The 16,969-nt window shown below is 23.1% G+C and overlaps 4 protein-coding genes across 4 annotated transcripts; all 4 read right to left on the bottom strand. All coding sequences in view use genetic code 6, as the record gives it.

Moving 5' to 3' along the window:
* Positions 1–21: 21 nt before the first annotated feature.
* On the bottom strand, positions 22–1,049 carry TTHERM_01507100 (tRNA (guanine(37)-N(1))-methyltransferase; the record flags this gene model as incomplete). Its single annotated transcript, XM_001029438.3, has 2 exons — positions 22–30; positions 105–1,049. 2 exons carry the CDS (start codon positions 1,047–1,049, stop codon positions 22–24), a joined length of 954 nt encoding a protein of 317 aa, XP_001029438.3.
* Positions 1,050–2,075: 1,026 nt separating this feature from the next.
* TTHERM_01507110 (Sec1 family protein) lies at positions 2,076–3,944 on the bottom strand (the record flags this gene model as incomplete). The annotated part of the gene is made up of 1 exon (XM_001029439.2): positions 2,076–3,944. One exon carries the CDS (start codon positions 3,942–3,944, stop codon positions 2,076–2,078), a length of 1,869 nt encoding a protein of 622 aa, XP_001029439.2.
* Positions 3,945–7,299: 3,355 nt separating this feature from the next.
* On the bottom strand, positions 7,300–9,891 carry TTHERM_01507130 (hypothetical protein; the record flags this gene model as incomplete). The annotated part of the gene is made up of 1 exon (XM_001029441.2): positions 7,300–9,891. One exon carries the CDS (start codon positions 9,889–9,891, stop codon positions 7,300–7,302), a length of 2,592 nt encoding a protein of 863 aa, XP_001029441.2.
* Positions 9,892–12,468: 2,577 nt separating this feature from the next.
* TTHERM_01507140 (hypothetical protein) lies at positions 12,469–13,596 on the bottom strand (the record flags this gene model as incomplete). Its single annotated transcript, XM_001029442.2, has 1 exon — positions 12,469–13,596. A coding segment is annotated over one exon (1,128 nt), but the record flags the coding sequence as incomplete, so codon positions are not given.
* Positions 13,597–16,969: the final 3,373 nt, after the last annotated feature.

Genomic DNA, 16,969 nt, shown 5'->3' on the forward strand with positions numbered 1-16,969 from the left:
TTTTATTTTTTTAGCCTTGATTCAATAGATCTTTATATATCAATGAGATGTGAACTTTTATCAAGTTTAGAACTGCCAAGCTTTTCAACTCCTTCTAAAACTACTTGCTTTTGTTCTTCTTTAAGGTCTTCATTAATTTTTCTATTTCCTAAAACAGTCAAAGTGGTAGTCTTCCAATCAAAATTAAGATGTATTGCTAATCCCATCATGACTGTCACAGTGTCTATATTTAAGGCTCTCCTAGTAAGATCACTTAAGTATTAATTAATAGGCAATTTAGCTGATTTGATATTCATAGAATTTGCTCTATCATAACTAGCCCATTTCTTAACTGTCCTATCTATTAAACCTCCTACTATATAAATTGTATTCCCACTAGGATCGACAGTTTCTAGCTCATTTTCGCTATCAGGTGATAAATAAATCATATTTGCTTCTTTTCCTTTAAACCTTTCAATTTCTAAAATATCTTGTTCATATACATTAAAAGGCAACTTTTTGAAAATTTGTGTGTTCATGCAATCCTTCAATTATTAAGAAGCGTTGCAGACATTCACCTAAAAGGGATTTTTATTTTTTCTCTAAGCAAAAACTGTTTATGAAATTTGTATGGCCAAAGAACGTATTTCTCTAAATGTCATATACTACTCAAAAGAGTTATCAATAATCAATGGAATACCACTTTCGTAGCCTTTGATCATATTTAATCTTTCTTATTCGATTTCTTCTTTACGTTTGCATCTTTCTTAGAATTTTTCATCATTTGACAATCCATCTAAACGCTTATTAACTCTTTTCTTTCTTTGATTCCATTTATCCTTTAAAAATTCCTTATCAGTATGTTTTTGCAAATGCTAATGATATTATTATAATTTTTTTTAGCTATGAGATAATCTCTCTATTTTGAATTCTTTACTCTCAAATTCTATATCTCCAAATAATAAATCTTCTACTAAATCTTGGTTTTCATCTTCATGTTCATCTCCTATAGAATTCTCCTTTTCTACTTTATCTGATACTTCCATTTTCTATTATGTTTCTTAGTTCATTTATTTTTAACTCTTTTAATTTTTTAAAGATTTTTGATACAAAAATTTAGGATATTATTAAATCGACACTTCTACTTTTTAATTTGAAAGCACATGAAAGCATGCAAAACGAATTTAATATTTTGATAGCCAGCAATATTAATCAAACTAAAATTATCCTTTCTTTTAGATTCATTATAATAATAACTTTGTTAATAAAGCAGTCAAAAAAATAAAACCAATAAACATTCATAATGTATTTCAATAAAATGAATGACTTAAACAAATTGAGAATAAAATGTCTGATTTTTAAATTGATTATGAAAAATATCTCAATTAATTCATAAATTTTTTTAAAAAAATTTAATAAATTAGAATTATGAAGTAAATATTTTAGCAATTTGATATTTATTCTCAATAGAAGCTAAATCAGTAGATTATTGCACTAATATTTTAAAAAATTAAACATTTAAAACAATGATTTTTTAGCAATTTGATATTTATTCTCAATGAAGCTAAATCAGTAGATTATTGCATTAAAATTTTAAAATATTAAACATTTAAAACAATGGTATATGAACAATCAATATATTAATATAATTTAAAGTTTTAATTATTAACCTTTCTCTATGAAGAAAGTTAGAAAATCATTAATAAAAGCAATACTAAACAGCTAAATATTTAATTTAATCCTGATTGAATATGTTTTAAATTTTCTGGCAAGTTTTAAACTTTTAAAATGATTGAAAAAATCTTTAATTTTTTAATTTTTTTAGTCATCATAAAATCATAAAAAATGAATGAATAAAAATAATAATTCCAAAATTTTTTTGTTTATTTTAATATTTTTTTGAAAATAGCTTTTGAAGTTCTATAAAAAATAATAAAATTTGTAGAATTCTAAAGATGGATTTTATTATGTTTTATATAAAATTACATGTCTATAATGATTTAATGAGAATGTTAGAGTTTGAGTAATAATGAAATATAAAATATGTAATGAAAGATGAAATATTATTTTTATTAGATTCTAATATCTTATTTAAATCAGGAAGTTAGTTGCTATATGAATGTCTCTGCGTTGAGGATTTCGGAACCTCCGTACATAATGTTTTTATTGAGTTTTTTTCCAATTTCTTGAATATTTTAATATTCATTGTAGTTTCCTCCACCGAGTGAAAAGACTACAACATCTGAGAAGATTTTTGGCTATGTGAGAGTGTTTTGGTTATTCAGAATGTCTATGAATTTGTAACCTAACTTTTCAGAATTCATACATTTGGATTCTATGATGCTTTTAACTTGTGTGGCAATTTCAAAGTCTTATTCTATTCCAATAAGGTTGTTTTTAACGTTGTTAATCAAACCTTTTCCTTGTGATTTTACTCTGCTTGCAAATTTACCAAAAATACTTGTTAGTTTATCTGCTATTTCTTCGCTGTTTAAGTTAGTGTCTGAGGAAGCAGCGGTAGAAGTTGTGGTTTCTGGGATTCTCTTTTGCTTAAATTGCTCAAGGATTTAAATGTACTTTTTATTGGTTATTCCAGCTGCTTCTTCCAACTGCTTAAAATCGTTGATGTCAATATCTTAAACAAAAAGCAAGTATATAATCAAAACACGTAATTTATCTAAATCAAAATTAGGCTTTCCTGCACCAATTGAACATTGTTAGAACATTTCAATTAATTCACTTTTTTCCTATCCTTTAAGTTGCTTTTCTCTGATAATTGTTGAACCTGCTTCGAAATATTTATCAAGATGACGTGTTGAAAGCTCTGATTTTAAACCTGCGGAAATAGACATGTGCATTTCAATGAGACGTCTTTAATCTTTCATTTCATTTATATTACTCATTGCTGCAACCATTTTAGAAGTATCTTCCTTAATTGATGTTATTTGTTTGTATTCAATGTCCCATTTCTGCAAACGTTCAACTATATCTTTTGCAACTTCAGGGAAGGGAATGTTCATTTTGTCCAACCAATAAGAGTCTTCATTTTAGCTATCAAGATCAAAGTTTTGCACTTCTTTTGAGTCTGGTTTGTTTAATTTGACTTTATTGTTTTCAATGTGATAAACATCATGAATGAGAGCTCCATAGTGCCAAGGATGAAGAAGCATAGAGCCTAAATCAACATCTCTATCAACCAAAATAAGAATTGGTTAAGTAAATTAAGGCTGAAGAAAATCGGTGGATTCGTCTTCATATTCTTTAGAATTTTTATACAAATTCTCAAACAACGAATACAATTCCTAAGCGAGCAAGACATTATTTTTATCATCTGAGTAAATAATGTAAGGAGTCTTTTTCATGGTTCTAAAAAGACTGAATAAACCCATAGCCGCTTAGCTAATAACTTATGCAGCAGTTCTAGTTCCTGCAGCTCTCAAACTCTTGTAGCTTTCCTTGATGTTTAAAGAGAAGAAGTCCCTGGAAAGGGTGACAAAATCTATTGTGTATTGAACAACTCTCTTTATCTTATAAACTGCATTTAAATTTCCAACATGAACTGCAAGACTCTAAAGCAATTCTTCATCAGCTGGAGATGAAAAATTAATGTAAACTTAATCGTAAAGATCTTTATTAAAATCCTCCATAATTGCTTTAATATTCTCCTAAGTAGGCTATACTAAATAGTATGCCTTAACACCGTGTAAACGATCTCTTTTTTCTCCTTTTTAATTGATATTTAAATGCAATGTGATGTTCATTTCTCTTAAGTGGCCAACCTTCAGAAGAGTTGACAAAATATTCTAGCAATGAGTATCAAAAATCAAAACCTTCCAAACGCATCCATCGCTTTCTTCTTCTCTCTTTGATACCTTCAAAACATTTTCTAAAACTTCGCGTTGCAATTTAATCAAATTCGCTTGCTTTCCTTATTTCATAGATCCTTATTATCCATAAATGTCCATTTTTAATGCTTAAAATTTTTTATTATTTAAACCAACTAACCAACTAAATAAATGAAAATTAATTAATACTTTCTTAATTATTTTTTGTTATTTATTCAAAAAGATATATAAAAAAGAAAGCCCTTCTCTTCAAAGCTCATTTAAAAACGCTTGTAAAAGTGAATGAAAATTTTAATTTTTAATTAATAAAACAATAGCGAACACAAAATAAAATCAATGCAAAGATGATTAAATAATATCTTATTTTCATTTAAATATAAAGAAAATTAGAAATAATTAGTAGAATCAGTGTGTGCATGTGAATAATATTTGCAAAACACTTGTTAAGCTTATATTAATTTATGCTATTATTGGAATTTAAAAATATAAAATTATTTTTTTTAAATTAAATTTTTACATCAAAGCAAATTTTATTAAATAATATCTTATTTTCATTTTAATATAAAAAAGAAAAATAGGAATAATTAGAGTCATCGTGTGTGTGTGAATAATACTTGTAAAACACTTGTTAAGCTTATATTAATTTAATCTTTTATTTGAATTTTAAAAATATAAAATTATTTTTTTAAAAATTAAATTTTGTTAAAAACCAAAAATATCCTTCAAGTTATTTCAAATTTTTATATTTTAAAAAAATATTTTTTGAATAAAAATTTGAAGACAATAAAGCATAAATTAAATTAAAAGAATCTTATGTTATTGTTTAAAATTTCGAATTCAAATAAAAGATATTCATTAAAGTTAAAAAGTAAATAAATTTATCATACATTTGAATTTATCCAATAAATAATATAAGTTTAATATTAATAATCATCAAATGTGTTGTTTTCTTGTAAATATGAATAATGATAAAGCCATTTTTTTAATGCAAAAAATATTTATATTTAAAAAAAATAATTTAAAAAGAAATAATTTTAATGAATAATTTTTAACATAAATAATAAAATATATATAAATTAGCATGTATTTTGTAGATTTTGGAAATAAATTTGCTTATTTTATTATCTAAAATATATTTCATTATTGTAAAATATGCTTTAAAAAATTAATCGAAAATGATTTGAAAGAATACTCATTTAAAACTGTTATTTATTAAAAGCAAGATTCATTATAAAAATATTTTTATAAAAGAATAATTTAAGTAAGCGCTTTTAGAATAATAACTTGCTTCTTTACATATCAATTTTATCAAATTTTTTTATGAGAAATAGAAATCTGTTTAAACTATAATATGACAAATAGTTTTGATAGAAAAATACCTATTTTATTGAAATATAATATATTTAATTTTTAAAAACTCGCTATTTTTAGCTTTAGTTTTAAATTAAAATGTATTTTTATCTTCTATTTTTTTAAAGAATTAAAATAAATTTTAAGATTACTTGTTTTTTTGTTTGACTTACTTTTTAATATCAACCATAAATTTTATCATTGGAATTTGATACTACTAAATAAATATAACTTGTTGACAAAAATAATCCTTAGCAAATGTTAAAATATATAACAATTCTAACAAAAAGAATACTTTCATAAAGTATTTTATGTATGAAGATAAATAATAAGTATTTTAGCAGAGACAAAAATGCTCTAGTACTTTTGAAAAGTGATAATATAAATGTAATTTGTTAAGAGTAAAATTTTACATGTACAATTTTAATTAGATAAGAATAATTATTAGTATTTAATTAGTTGTATTGTCTGGTCTATTGATTATTATTCTAATTTTCAAATTATATTCTACTTTTCGAGATCTTTTTAGAAGCCCTTGTTTTAAAAAAATTGTTACAGATGATACTTTAATTATAAGTAAGTCAGATCAATTCTATCAAATATAAATGTAGACTATCTTTAACCAATTTTTATAAAAAGTTTAGGGTATAAAAAGAAACAATGTAGCTTTACAAGGATTGAAAATATCTTCTAAAAACTATTCATTTCAAGAATAGATAAGAAAATAAAAAATTGTTAAGAAGCCTTTTAATAATTAAATAGTTATTAATTCCTTCCTTCTTTCTTTTTAATAATATTTATGGATGTTTGTTTGAGTTTAAACAAATACAAAGATAATATTCACTTGCTTATAATTACAATCTCGCCTCATGAAGATCTGTTGATATTTAGCTTTGAAGGATAGGGACCATTTACAAATGCTAAGATTTTGCTAGAGAAAAGTAGTATTAAGTATCAAAGTGATAGTGAGAGAGCAATTAATTAGTTAAAGCTGAGAAATGAGTATGCCAAAATATAAAAAATTTAAATTTAAGAAAATTATAGAAACAGTTTAATGAATGCGAAAATGGGGGTAGGTATAAGCTACGAATAAGAAATACTTTGAATTAAGAAAAATTAGTTGTAACTCGTTAACAGATGTTTTTTGGATAATTATTATTATATTTAATCAGGTCTACTTATTTGTTTCTCGAAACTTCCTTTTTATACTTCAAACTCTAAGTAATTATTAGATTTTTTGCGTCTCCTCTAATTTTATTCAATGCTTCAAAATTGTTATTGTGTTTTGATAATTTGAAATCTAGTTAACTGGGTAAATTTATCAAATAATAGATCCATGCATAGATCAATTGATTTTTATCTCTTTGTTTTTCATTTAATGAATAGACCAAATATTACATGAAAATTAAATAAATTTGCCTATAATTTTCATATAACTAATTAATATAACATTCATATTTATTACTGCACTATATTTTTCTTCCTTCAATTTTCTTTCTTTTTTCTGTATTAAGATTAATTCAACATAATGCGTAGACAAAAGATAATTTTTGATTTGGCAGTATATTTAAATATTTCCTTATTAAATAATTAGATTTGCAATATTTGAAGATCCAAACAAACAAAAAAACATTCAAAAAATCTAATATGATCAATCAAGTAATAAAAAAATAAAAGCAGGATACTAAAAAAAGTGAAAAACTTATGAAGAGTAATAAATTGAAAATATATGAAAATTTAAGTTTAATGTTGCTGTAATTTTAAATATAATTGGTTTATAGGCAGGCATAAGAAAAATAGAAATAAATACAAACAAACAAATATTGCAAAGATTATTTATTTATTAATTTTATAATATATTTTGAAGTAATTATTGGATAAGATAGATAGGTATATAAATAATTGAAATTAATTAATGGTAAGTAATTATTGCATTTCTTTTAATATGTTTTAGAAAAATTAATAAACTATTAGGCTAGATTTTGATTATTGATAGATTGATATATTTATTAATTGGTAATTATTTTTAGAGTTTGTTACTGAATATTTATTTATTTATATGATTGTTATTATTATATCTTGTTAGTTTTTTTCATTTTAGGATTAGCTTTTCTTCGAAGAAACTTCAAAAATCTATGAAGCTGGGATATTTTTTAACACTTGAAAATTCACTGTCATCATCTTGCTGACTTAATGCATATTTATTAAGATACATTTCATGGTCAATACATTCACTTGAGTTGATAGCACTTTAGTTGTAAATATTTTAGCAGGCTTTTTATGAGGAAATATTGGTTTATTCTATTTACATTTAGTTTTAACATTGCTGAGCATAAGAAAATTAATAGTTATTTTATTGTTATTTTTGATATTAGAAGTTTTGTTATTATTGTTGTTGTTGTTGTTATTGCTATTAGAGAATATTCATTTATTACTAAAATTTTTGTATGAGTTGAATCTTGAGCAATAAGATGTCTATGTCCTCTTCATCATCATCGTCTTCGTCGTCTTCTGACTCTTCATTTAAGATTCTTTGGTCTTCTTCCTCTTGCTTTTACTTGATTATTTCTTCTTGGGACTCAGATGCTTTGGTGCTGACGCTCCAGGATTAGTTGCGAGTTTCACATAGTTGGTCTAAAATCTACTAAGATTATCCTTTTTGCAAATACAAATTAATCTAATCTTAATACTCTGACTTGCAGTTGTTTTATGGTAGTTAGGAGAAGCTTTGCTTTTGAGCCTTTGATTGTGATGCCAAATTTTAAAAGGATTCAGTCAGGTGCTGACTCAAATAGTTATTGATAGTTTTTTCTTAGGCTTCATCGTCATATTTTATGAGCTCAATTTCTTATTAAATTTTTAACTCCTCAGAGTAATATTTTTAAATAAAACTTTGGGAAATGGTTGCATAAGAGTTAGTGGTTTGAGGGGAAGACAATTGAAGGATGTTGTAGTTCTAAGCACGCATGCTGAGAATGTTTGAGATGTGGGAATGATCAATGTGATATCTGATAAAGTACACTCTCTCATTGATATTTTTGAAATACTAAGAGATGTGCTCAGGATACTCAAAAGCGAACTTTTAAATGGAAATAATGCATTTTAATTGGAGTCTGTCAAATGTGTTAATCGATGTCTAGGTAAAGCTTTAGTTATTGCTGCTGAGGAAGTGCTAGAATTAGAGTTATTCGTATTATTCGAGAGTGAAGAGTCTGTTCAAAAGCTCTTAGCATTAGAAAAGGGAACAACTTTAGTAGTTAAAATTCATCAATGCCAAAAGTTTATATGAAAATCCAATTTTGTTGAGGTTGACTTCTTTGTGGTTGAAATCAGAAGAAAAAACATGGAAGGAATAGAAGGAGGACTCGTCGATATTCTTGTTGATAAAGTTAGTGATTTACTCATTTTGGATAGACTCTCTTTGGGAAATGATCAAAGGAAGAGCAGAATTAGTTGATGATTCTTCCGATAAAAGGTTGTTAATACTTTCTCTGCTTATCTTTTATTGGGTGATGAAATTAATTAAGTATTACTTTTATTAATTAGATATATTGAGATTGCTTGGCAATTCAGAAGTTGGTTCACTCTTGTATTTTAATTTAATTATTAATTAATCACTAAACACATTATTTTCATACTAAGTACATTGAATATCACTCCCAATATTACATTCTTTTTAATTTGCTTTTAATTATTCATTGAAATTCCAATTTTGCTATTTATTATTTATAAGCGAATTGAAAATATTATTGTTCATCTCTTCCACACTTTGATTTTAGCTCATAATTAATCCTCCCAAAATGTGCACAGTTTGACTTTGTTGTTGTTGTTTTTAAAATATTTCCTACACAACAAAATTTCTAATTGGTATATTTTATTTAATATTTTTGTTTCTACCATATTTTTTTTCTGATTACTTTGAAGATTCTTGTAAGGATTTTTTATTCTTTTAAATTTATTTAGTTTTTTTCTAGTTTTTATGCTAATTACTGTCGATGCATTTTTTGCTAGTAGTTTTTTTGTTGTTATTTCCAGTCAAGCTCCAGTTAGAGGTATCGCTTTCGTAAAAAGCATTCTCGCTCTCTTCATAATCGTTGTTAGCAACTCTGGGCTTTTCATATCCCCTTTGCTTAGAAGAAATTCTACTTGATTTTACATTGATAGTGGTCACATCATCTAAAGGTACAGATGCCTCAAAATTCAGAAGCTGGGGTGACTCAATTGTGGCTGCATCTAAGTGAGATGAAGAAGAGGCAAAATACTAAGAAGAACTTTCTTATGCAGATGAAGAAAGAGCTGAAACGTTCCTGCGTAATGTTGAGGTTTTCGAGCTCATTTTAAGATATTATTGATTGATTAAAGGGTGCAGATTTGTTAATTTAATTGATTATTAATTTTAGTGCTTTTTTTTCGTTTTCTAAGTTGTTTTGACTTTTGTATTATTTTTCAATTTAATTAATTAATAATTAATTGATTTTTTTTGTTACTGCTTTAATAAGATGATTTATAATAAATATATAAATATACATTATCTGTCTATGTTTGTTTGTTTGTATGTATGTATGTGTATACGTACAAATATAAATAAACTTTGAATTAATTCCTTTTTTTAAATTTTCTTTAATTAACTATTCGCAGAATAACTAGCGAAGAAAATAAATAAGCCTACCCCTTCAATAATATCAAAATAATAATGTGAATCAATTAATTAACACATTAAATACAAATTAATTGCACTCACTAACTTGAAATTTAATCAGCCAGCTTCACTTTCTCTTCATTCTCTCGCACTAACTATTTGCTAAATAATTATCAAAAACTATAATCAAATAATAATATAAATATATATAAACAGACTGATCGACATACAAATATTCAAAATCATTGGGGGAATTTTATTTCGCTCTTATGATTTAAATTAAATATTAATTATTTCGTTACATTTATTTCAATAATACCACTTATAATTACTCTCCTTTCTAGTTGATTGCATTTACTCTGCTTTTAATTCGTTTGTATTTTCTTTACAATCAAATATAAGAAATTTTTTATATTAATTAGTTAAAAAGTACTAATCACTTCAAACAAAAAAACCATCTTAATTCTTTCTTCAAAAATACTCTTAATTTGAACAAATATTTGTTAGTAAATTTTAATATTTTATCATTTTGCGTAATAAATTTTTAAAAAAACAATCTTTTGTCAATAATTACCTAATGGGATTAATAATGACTCTTTATAATGAGAGTAAATTCTTAATTCAAATATAGAAATATACCTATTAATTGAATTTTAATACATATATACATACATGTTTGTCTGTTTATTTGTTTATTGGTTGGGGTAGAATAAATTAATTTATTTTTATTTAAAAATAAAATTTATTGTTTAGACAATTAACTCATTCATTTTGAATTAATTTATGCTAAGAAGGAAATGAATGAATGATTCTATTTTCTTCTTCATAAAAATAGTCACTTTTAACAAACTAAATACCTAATTACACATTAGATTAAAATGACAGCAAAGTAAAATTTGATAAAAAAATTTATTTTTAAGGTTTTTTCACTTAAGTAAATTTTAATATTGCTAATTTATTTATTTTAGCGTTTGATTATCTTTTCGCTACTCTTTGCTTGAGCAAGAATTCTCTTTGAATTGAATAATAATCTGAAATTTAAAAAACTAAGAATTAATAAGAATGAATATACGAATGGCTAACACCTAAAGTCTTCTTTGAATAAAAAATATTTAAAATAATATCTAATATCTGTATAATAAATAGTTGGTTGTGAATTTAATATGTTTAGAATTAAATCAAATATTAATTCAATACTATAATCACACTATCAAGTCTCACAAAATAACAAAATTTTTGCTGGCTTATGGAGGATTAAAAAATTATTGCCTTTGGAGAAAATAACTCTTCAAAAATAAAATGCGACTAGTTATTAATTTTCCTTTATTGGTTTTCGAATGGTATATTTTGGGGTTTTGATTTAATTGTGTGTTTTTCTCTCTATTTTTATTCAACTTCTCCTTGATTTAAAATTTCAGATAAAAATTAAATTATTTCCTTTGGTAATTAATACATTTAATATTATTAACTTGAATAATACCCAAAATAAAGGCAAGCACAAACAAACGAAGAAACAAAACAATCAAATAAACGCTAAACACCAATCAAAAAAAATAATTCAATAAAAAATAAAGTGAATTTGATTGCTTTTAAATTTTATTGTTGTATAAACGCACAATATTTTTCTTTATCTTATTAACAATTATTAAAAGTTAATATTGAACTTGACACACATTTACATATTATAATCAAATATGAATGTCATTCATCTTGTGCTTTTAAATTTTTCATTCAATATAATATAATTCCATATGTGTTTATGTTATTTACTCCTGTATTTAAAATAGCCAAATTTATGATGAATTTGTTCCTCATTAACATGCAATAATTTTTCAATAAAAGCAGAAAAAAGATATCAATTATTGTTAAAATAAAATAATTTTCCTTATTTTGCACTTAAAAAGTAGATTTAAGTAAATATTTTTAAATATAATTTATCTTTGAATAGCTCACTTGCAATAATTTATGATTAAGATTTATGCAAATCATCTAATCTTGAATTTTTAATTCTTATCTGATTACTCTGTTAATTGATTTGCTTGAAATTTTATAAGCAGCTCCTGATTTTTAGAGTATATTTGAATTCCATTCCAATATTTACAATGTAATTCATTATTTATTAAATAAAAGTTGAATCAAATAAATATTTAAATAGGTTTTCAAAAATTTATTTTAATGCAATATTTATTTTTAAGCAAATTTTATTTATAATTTAAAATATTATTATTTCATATGTAAATGAGAGTCAAAAATCATTAAAATTTATCATTCTAATTTTTAGTTAAATAAAAAATATTTTAAATTAAATTGCTATTTAATTTTGCATTAAACTTATTTTCTTCTCTAAAATATTTTTATTTTTAAAGGAATTTCAGCTAAAAAGCCATCTTCTTTGAAAAAATAAAATAACCAATACATACTCAAAAAATATAAAACTCATTAAGAATTTTAAATAAAATATATGTATTAATTAATTATGAAAATACACTTTTCCTTTGTTTGTTTTTACTTCTGCATTCAATGAAGATATCTGTTTTTCTTCAAATAATTTGTAAGTAAAATTAATCATTTGTTAATTAGATTAAATAATTATTTTTAAAATATTATCAAATACTTCAAGAAATCAAGGTTAAATTTTAAATAAATTTATTTCTTTCACATTTAATCATCAAATTGCTCTACTTCTAGCATATCTTAAATTATTATTTTATCGTCTTTATAACACAATTCTGTTGCAAATCTGTAAGGTAGATCAGGAATAAGTCTAGATTTATCATTTATCTCACAAGCCCTCTCGTATTTAGGATAATCTGCTATCTTGAATATTTTTTCAGCTAAGTGAATTCTAACTTCGAAAGTCCTATTTCTATGAAGCTTACTATTCAAGTGGAGTGGTCCTCCTTTTATAATTTTGTTCATACCAAATTCGTTTCCTCTCTCGCAATAACTTAACATGTCGTTGTGAAGCAGTTTAATGTCCTTGTCTTATTCACTTACCAACCCAAATAAGATGAAATTTTCATAGGAGTTTATAAATGATTAAATATTAATCCTAATTACATACTTAATTTGTGGATTAAGAACAAAATTCAAGTAGGTTTAGGCATATTTATAAGTGGTTGCAGTTATGCTTATTTAATTTTATTAAATTCTCTCTACTTCTACTTTCTATGAGTGCTCTTGTAACGCTTTAATTATTTCTATTTATTGCAGTATCGACTTCTATTTTGGTATTTCAACTATCTCAAATATAGGATAAGTTCTCAATAATTTAGAGAAGCTATTTTTTAAGTGTTTATATTGATACTGTTAACTAAGAATTTTTTAAATTTCATATGATTTCGGTTAAATTGTTTCTTCAATGTGATCATTTTAACTCTCACACATCAAATTACCATATTTTTTGTCTATAGCAAGAATGTCTTCAGAAAGTCTTCTGATATTTTCCAATTAGCTATCATTTAACAAGGCAAACGAATCTCTCTTTGCTTTATTGAATACTTGCGTTTCATTTTCAAAAACCATGAGGTTATTGAATAAGTTTTAGTTTTTGTTCAATTAGTCGCTAATAAAAGTCAAATATTGTTCAGAACAATAATTGGTTCTATTTGATATCAATTCTAAAATGATCAAATGATGAGGTTTATATTGATTTACATGAGAAGTATTGTTTTCATTTATTTATGATTACAACTGCATATTTTTTTATAGATTTTAAACAGAAAAATAATTGAATTACTCCATCAAAGAATATATTGTATTTTACATCCTCTAAGGAGTTTCTGTATCTATTTACTTAAACGCTTCTTCGAAATCTAATAGTTGTTTTCTAATTTCCACTTTATTTATATCTGCATCGATTTTCTTTTATTCAATGAGTAGATTAATCAATTTGCTGTTTTCCTCATTAGAATTTATAAGTAAATTTTTTAGTTCATTTTTAGAAGATATTTTGTTGTAAACATCTACAAGATTATTTTTTAGATCTTATAAATGATTGAGCTAAGTATAAGTCTTTTCCTCTATCAAAGAAAGCATTAAGTTAACTCTTTACCTAAATTAAGATAAATTTATCTTTATATTTTCTTAAGCGCTTTCTAAATCCATAATTTCTTCTGAAACTTTATTTAGCTTTTCCTGCATGACTTAATCTTTCAATGGAGGGAAGTTTTTGAATATGGTTTGAGTAGAAGAACTGATTACTTCTTCAATTGAGATCAATTCAGATTCTTCAATTTTGTATTAATTAACACACATTAAACAAATTTGAGCACTTTCACATTTGCTTGACAGCTAAAGCATATTTAAAACATGTGACTTATGCTAAGTGCATTTGCCAAAATAATTAGTCTTATCCATCCTTTTATTAAATATATGTGTATATATATATATCTGGAATCTTCTTATAAAAAACTTAAAACTATTGATATCTTTTTTATTCAATTTATTTATGCAAACATTTTCAAAATACTTCAATCTATCTTTTACATCAAATATTTATTTATTTATTATTTTTAAATGTTAAAGTCAAAAAATAAATATTTAATTCTATTTGTTTTTTAATTTATTTCAAAACTTAAAACCTATTACAAAAATACGATTCAATCAGTATCCTTAATAGTTTTATCCTTAGAATACAAAAGGCAAAAAAAGATTTGAACACATATATTTCTTCTTAATATTGTAAAATATTTTATAGAAAAGGATAATTTTTAGGAAATTAAATATTTTTTAAGCTATTTTGAAAGATTCTTAAGCTCAATCCTTTCAAATTAATTTGCTAACTTTTGACCTTTCTTTAAGTTATTTTAATAAGATTTATAACAATTTTAAAAACTGAGAAAGAGATAATTTATTTATATTAGTTTTAAAAAACTTAAAATCTCTATTCAAAACAAAGATTTATTTAATTGTTTGAAATCAATAAAAAAAGGAAGCATTAAACAGTTATCATTTTTTATTTATTTTATTCTTATTTATTTGAAAACTAAAAAAGCTAAATAAATTCCTTTATTTTTTAATAATTTAATAATAATTAGATTTTGATTTAAAATATAATTAATTTTATATCAATTAAAAACATTAAATTTTTTAATTTTAGCTTTTTTAAAAATTTTTTGCTTCCAAATTTTGAATTTTTATTTATTTATTTACTTGCTAGCTAGCTAGCAATAATCCAAAAACAGTTTTAAAAATTAATCATGACAAATTGTTTTGACTTATTTTATTAAAATGATTATTAATAGATATATTAAAAGAATAAGCTTAAAAGTAAAACATTATTATTCTATTTATTCTTTAAATTTAATTTAAATAACATTTAAAAAAAATATTTTTTATTAAATAAATCTTTAAACTGTGCTTTTTTTTAGATAAATATTTGAATTTGACATCATGTAAGAACCAGCTGAATTCTAAAATATTATATCGCTTAGAGAAATTGGATTTTTAAGTATTTATAACAATGAATATGTAAATTAGAGGTGCAAATAAATACTGGTGGATTCTAAGTAATTGTAACATACTTAATATTTATTTAGGCAGAATATACTTATTGCATCACATATTTTAACGATTCTAAATTTATAGACTATTAAGATTTTAAAACTAAAGAGTCAATTTTTATTGTGGGTGCTCATTTGCTATGAACATTATTACTTTTATTTAAAAATAAACTACAACTATTGAGAAATTAAATTTATATTAATTAAACCAAGAATAATAATTTAATATGCTAGATAACTAGATTAAAATATTTTAAGGATATTAAATAATTAATTGATAACATATAAATATATATTTTCCTGATTGCACCCTTAAAAAAAAGAGTTAAAAATGTCCTTTTAAATTTTACAATTTAATATTTTTATTTTATTTAAAATTGGTTTAATTTTTAAGATAAATGAATGTGGCTGATTTTTGTTTAAAAAATGATTTTTAGATTAAAACTAATTAAAAAAGAATTTTTCGAAAGAGACCTTAATAATGAAAATTTAGTTTATGATTTAAATAAAAAACAATTCTTTTAAGTAATTATACAATCAATATAGAATATTTATTTTTATTTTTTAATTCATTCAAAATAATGTATCAAACACTTTATTGACTGGCTATTGTTTTCATTTTCAGCATCCAAACATTCATTCATTCATTCATTCATTCATTCATTCATTCTTGGCTATTTTCTTTTTCAAAATATTCCTCATAATCTTCTATTGTTTTACCAAAAACTTTATTGACTAATCTTTTCATTTTCAGAATATTTTTGACAAATTTCGATTATTTAAAGATATCCGAATATTCATTTTCACTGTATTAAATTAATATTTTATTTTTAAAAATTATTAAAATTTTAAGGATTTAAAATATATTTAAAATAAATAAATTTAATTTATAGTTAGTAAGTAAGTACATTAAAATTACTATGCATCGTTACATGCTTTTTAATCTCATTATTTTTAATTTATTAGTAAGCTTTGACAAAAAAAATAAATAAATTAATTTTTACACATTCAGTTTGATAAATGAAAGATTGGAGCAACCTTAAAAAACAGAGCTTAATTCTAAATAATCGTTAATCTAATTTTAACTTTTAATATAAGTAATTAATTAACTTGATTATTTATTCAACAAAATATGTTGAGAATTAATAAATTAAATTGAAATTAGTGAATTAATAAGAATATTAAAATGAGTTAGTTAGTTTGCTAATAAATAAAAATAGAATTTATTATACCATTCTATTAATTAATTATTCATTCTAAAGCTTAACTATTGATTTAAATTTTCAAAGAAATAAAATCACATAAACATACCTTAGCTCTAAATCCAAAGTTGAAATATTAGATATTTTTTTTAAAGCAGCACCTAAATCAGATAATTTTAGATTATCAATTTCAGAAGAACTTTTAACAATTAATACGCAAATAAATATGAGTGAAGATAGATAATAAACATTAATCTATTTTACCAAAGATTAAGACTTAAAGTTGATAGATTTGTACATCCTGATAAGGAACAAATTAAATCTGATAGACTTTTACAATCCATTTTTGAATGACTTTTTTTAAAGGTAAAATATATATTTATTTATCTTAATTTTTATATTTAAACAAATAAATAAATAAATCCTTTTAAAATTTAAAATCAAAACAAT

Source organism: Tetrahymena thermophila, assembly GCF_000189635.1.
Source record: "Tetrahymena thermophila SB210 genomic scaffold scf_8254139, whole genome shotgun sequence".
NCBI classification, from domain to species: Eukaryota; Ciliophora; class Oligohymenophorea; order Hymenostomatida; family Tetrahymenidae; genus Tetrahymena; species Tetrahymena thermophila.